Source organism: Chrysochloris asiatica, unplaced genomic scaffold, assembly GCF_000296735.1.
Source record: "Chrysochloris asiatica unplaced genomic scaffold, ChrAsi1.0 scaffold00122, whole genome shotgun sequence".
NCBI lineage: Eukaryota > Metazoa > Chordata > Mammalia > Afrosoricida > Chrysochloridae > Chrysochloris > Chrysochloris asiatica.
Genome location: NW_006408640.1, coordinates 4,548,687 through 4,553,941, shown reverse-complemented (window position 1 = coordinate 4,553,941; position 5,255 = coordinate 4,548,687). Strand labels below are relative to the sequence as shown.

At 42.9% G+C, this 5,255-nt stretch overlaps 1 protein-coding gene across 1 annotated transcript in view; it reads right to left on the bottom strand.

Moving 5' to 3' along the window:
• Positions 1–5,151: 5,151 nt before the first annotated feature.
• The window catches only part of LOC102833547, a 13,120-nt gene continuing 13,016 nt past the window's right edge, over positions 5,152–5,255 (bottom strand). The window contains exon 5 of the mRNA XM_006868711.1: positions 5,152–5,244. Within this exon, the coding sequence (XP_006868773.1) occupies positions 5,152–5,244 (93 nt within the window). The remainder of the gene's footprint in view (positions 5,245–5,255) is intronic.

Here is a 5,255-nt window from a genome sequence, read left to right as displayed (position 1 = left end):
ATCGTCTCTCTTTCAACTCTGTGGATGTCTCTTCTGTGTATCCTCAGGAAAGCCTCCCTTACTTCATGCTGACAAATCTCCCATTGAGAATTCCAGGAGGAAAAGATGATCACTATACAAATAGCTCTTGACAATGTCCCAGATAGGCTTTCACTGACCTGGAGGAATCAGTGCCTTCAAATCATATGGATACAGTCAAGGAATAGTTTGTCCAAAGGAAACACAGAGATTACCCCAAAAGTTGGGGTGTAAAAACTAGAGATGTCTACCAAGTCCACCTTAGGAAAAGTTTTAGCTTTATAAAGCTATCCTCTCAACAGAACTGCTTCCATACAAAACAGATGTTAGTGCAACTAGAAATTCACATGTTTAAATTATTGAAATACTTGTATTATTTACAGACATATCCCTAGGTGGTGCAAACAAATATTCAACTTCTAGTCAAAGGTTTGTGGTTTGAACCCAGCCAGAGGCATCTTGATAGGCCTGGTGCTCTGCTTCTAAAAGGCCACAACCTTGAAAACACTATAAAGCAATTCTACTCTGCACATGTGGGATCTCCATGAGTTGGAATCAACTTGAAAGCAACAAACAACAGCATTTTTCATTTGAGTCTCAGCAGTGAACTTCTTTGTTTTTCTGTTCATATTTGCTAAATGTTTTTATGAGTGGAATGTAGGAAATCAGTCAAGAAATATTCCTTTGGCTAAAGTAAGGAGAAATTCTATGAAAGACCATTAAAGTCTCACATATGGATTATGTTTTCTCAGGCTTAAAAAACAATATTTGGAGTTTTAATGAAAAGGCATTATAAATATCATCATTCATAAATACTTATTCCTCATTTACTATACATGTTATTAGCTATTATTTCAAGCTTACTTATAATTCATAAAGAGGTAATTCATAATTTGTTGTAGGGTTTTTTGTTTGTTTCTTTTTTATCCAGATATACTGGTTACTAAAAATGAACATACCAAAAAACCTAATTAACTATATCATATACATTACATCAGCTGGAGGGAGGCCAGAAAAAATGTTCATTTTTTAGTTCTCACTGTAGAGTAATTGTATTTAATTGTGTTTAATTCTTCTTTCTTTTGATGTGAGTCTAGTCAATTATTCACTGCCTTTGGATAAAGTCCAAGATCATACTGTATTTTCTTAACTATTTTGGATTTGGTCCCTATTCCAGTTGCTTTTCCACTGGATTGCTGCTGAGATTTTTTTTTTTTCTAATACGGATAGTACATTCCTCAGATTGTTTTTCTGTTGGGCCAATCTTCTTTGTTTTTGTTTTTTAAAAAACTATTTATTGTCAATTGAATGAAGATTTAGAGACAAAATATCAGCTTTATATTCAGCAAATCATATACTTTGTTTCACCTCAATGATTACAAACCCCTCCCTGCAATAAAAGTTATCCTATTTCCTCCCTGTGGTTCTCCATTTATATATTCTATTTCACAAGTGAACAAAGCAAAAATATTTGATGCACACATCCAAAATAAAAAATATATATTCCTTAAATGTTCAAAGGGCACATTCTGCAAGCCAGCCTCCTGCCCACAGGCACACAACCTTACACAGTCCACAGACCTAGCGCCTGACTGCTCTGCCTTTCTATGCCTCTGCAACCATCTCTACTGTCGCTGCTTTTCTAGGTAGGGGTCTCATGCTCCACTCATGCTCGTCCCTCTTGCTATTCCTGGGATCCTCTGTTCCTAAAATGAGAGATTAACTACTCCCCACTTTTAGTTACGTTTCTACAATTACAGTTGTGACAAGTAATCCTGCTAACAATTACTCACAATTGAATCATAAACATTGATGTGCATGTATCTACTCATATCCTGGCTTATATTTCTTGTGAATATATACCAAATAGAGGGATTGCTAGTAATATGGTATTTTCCATTTTCAACTTTCTGAGGAAGTGCCACACCATTTTCCAGAATGATTGAACCATTTTACAGTCCCACCAGCAATGCAGGAGTGTCCATCTCTCCATTCCCTCACCAGCATTTGTTGGGTTTTTTGAACTTGGCTGTTAATTTTGGTATGAAATGATATCTCATTGTTTTTCTGATTTGCATCTCTCCTGGTGTGGTGCTGTAGGATAAGTACTCGATCACAAGGTCAGTTTGAACTGCAAGGTCAGCAGTTCAAATTCAATAGCTGCTCCTTGGAAACCCTGCATAGAGTCGCTATGGGTCGTAACCAACTAGATGGCACTTAACAACAAAATGGCTAATGATTGTCAACATTTCTTGTCTTTTGGTTGCCTGAATATCTTCCTTAATGAAGTGTCCATTCCTGTCCTGTTACTGTTAGGGTCCGAGACCACCACCCAATAAGGAGACCAAGAGACAAAGATAATGCAAAAGCAGGCGGGCTTTATTCAAGCTAGCATGCTAGGGTCGAGTGGCGGCTGGCAGTGTAGTGTTCAGCAGTGTTACAGCAGTGTTACAGCAGGGTTACTGCATCAGCTCACCAAAGCTCGACCCCAAGCAGTTCACAAACCGCACCTTATATAGGGTTTTGGGACACACCATGGGAGGGGGATATGCAAACTAGGATTACAACTTTTACCCAATGGAGCATTCAGAAACCGCAGGATCCAATAGATTTAAACATAACATCACACAAGTGACCTATAGTACTAAGACTTTTTCCAGTCCTACCGGCCTCATCTTATCTGTTACCTGTTCCGGCCACCTGGCCTGTGAGTCTTCAACTGTGACAGTTTTATGAGTGTGCTCTTTACCCTGCATTTGTGTCTCTTGAGACATTCTGTTGGGGACTTGCCTAGCCATGCCTGGTTGTCCTTATGGCCCCGGCCTGAAGCAGGTCTCAGAGCAAGTTCTTATGCCTGAAGCGGCGATTCTTGCTCTGAGCCCTACTTTCAGCCGTCCACTTTCATTCTCACAATTTCCCCCTTTACTAATACTAACCTGAGGAATCTTCCTCAGGCAGATGGCCATACTGCTGCCTAAGCATTAAGAGCTGGATCGCACTAATACGGTTCTGTATTAAGCTTACAATTCTATTGATAACACAAGGGCCAAATGTAAGGAGGAGGACCAGCACAATCAAGGGTCCTGCTATGGTGGAGAGTAAGGTGGTCAGCCAGGGGGAGCTTTGGAACCAGGATTCAAACCAGGAACGGGAGGCTTCTCTTTCTTGCTGTCTACGGAGCAACCCCTCTCTAACTTTAGCCATATTTTCTCTTACAATTCCAGTGTGGTCAGCATAAAAACAGCATTCTTCTCCCAGGGTTGTACACAGACCCCCTTGTTGGAGGAAGACAAGGTCTAATGCTCTTCTGTTTTGTAGGACTACTTCTGCTAAGGAGGAAAGGGAATTTTCCAATGCAGTGATGGACTTTTCAATTCTAGTTATATCCTCGTCTATGGATCCTCGAAGAAGTGCGAACCCTTGTTTCTGCTCTACATATGAGGCCACTCCAGTCCCCACTCCTGCTGCTCCTAGAGCGAAGAGTGTGGCCACAGTTATAGCAGTAAATGGTTCCCTTTTTACTAGCCTGCGCAGGGTGAGGGTTGGCAGGGAGGGGTGGTAACTGACTCGAGGAAAAATAAGTACCATGATGCAAAAATCTTGAGACGCATTAAAAGTGGAGCTCAAGCATGGAGTGAGTCCCGTTTCAGAGCAAATCCACCATCCATGGTCGGGAACTAACCACTCTTCTGGGGAGATGTTAGGATTAATAATAGTCTTATTACATAGGAACTGTAGAGTTTGAGATCTCAAGCCTACGCACGTACCTGCCCCCGAAACTTGTTGCAAAGTAAGGCCAACTTTCAAGTCCCTTTTACATTGGGAGGGAACAGTGTTAAAGCGTGTATAGTTTCCAACATGTCCTAGACCTTCGTAATAGGGTGGTCTGGCGGTGAGGCACAGCCAACAGTGAGAAGTCTTATTGGGGTACGAACTATTCAAGGCCAGATAAGTGGATGAAATAATGTCCCAGAAAAACTTAAGAGTGTCAGGAAGTTCAAAGCTACTGGAGTCTTGGGTTGGAATTATCAGTTCTGCTGTTTTTGGACTCAGTGTTCCAGGTGGTGCTAAGGATCCCTTTGAAACCGGGGATGGCTTGGGAAGCACAGGTTTGGGATTTTTGGGCTTAACAACACCTGTGATAATCTGATTGGGGCCTACGGGTTGAGCAATAGACTCTATTTGCAACTTTATCTGGATGAGCTCCCCTTTGTGTTTATTGTCATATAGCCAGAGGCCCCACATCAGACCGTGGGCCCACCTTTTGTCCCGTTTTCCTTCCTCTGTGAAGGAGAGTTTGACCTGGTTGCAATCAGTACTGTAATAGGAACGAGTGCAACGGGCAACAAATGCCCAAGTCAGAAACTTAGGAGTGGTTTTCTATTTGTATTCCCCATCGTTACTAGTAACGCATTCCCACTTATTGCAATAATACTTGCTTAGATCACATCCTGCCCTTTTCAAGAACCCTGGACACACATAAAACCCGTTCCTACTTTTGGCAATGCGTTGTTGCTGCTCTCGGAAGTAGGCATTGCCGGCTGCTGACGCGGAGACTGGTATGGGAGCTCTCCTCATCCGTGGAAGCCCATCGTCATTCGTGTCTCGTGCCGCGCCAGCGAGCGAGTCTAGGTTGAAATACAGATCCGGGAACCAGGTCCATGGGGCGGCCACAGTGGACGAGGAGTTGTAAGTCATCCATGTTTCTCCATTTTGAATCAGCCAAGTCAGTTTGTAAGGGGTGTGGGATCTCGGGTTTTGTTTCACTGAAGCGGCGCCAACCGAAGCTAGAAGCAGCAGCAGCGGAAGGAGCATTGGGCTGAGGGTACATATGTAAACACAAAAATCAATTTTTACTCAGAATTAATTTCATGGGGTTATGTGGACTTATGGTCGCCCTCCACCTGGCAGCAGAGGCTTCGTCTGGCTGGTTCGCTCTCCGGACATGAGAGTGATGGATCCAAGCTGCTACTCCGTCTACCTTCAAGGCTGTAGGGGTGGCCAGGACAACTACATATGGACCATTCCAGCGGGGTTCAAGCGACTTCCTCTTATGTCTCTTGACCCAGACCCAATCTCCTGGGACTATGCCATGTTCCGGGTCAGGAGCTTTAGGAGAATCGTAAATGGCCTTTAGGGCTGGCCAGATTTCTTTTTGTACTTTTTGGAGCGCTTTAAGGCCTTGAATGAATTCTGGGGCTGGTCCTGGCCCCCAGGGAGCTTTTCCTAAAGGTTTC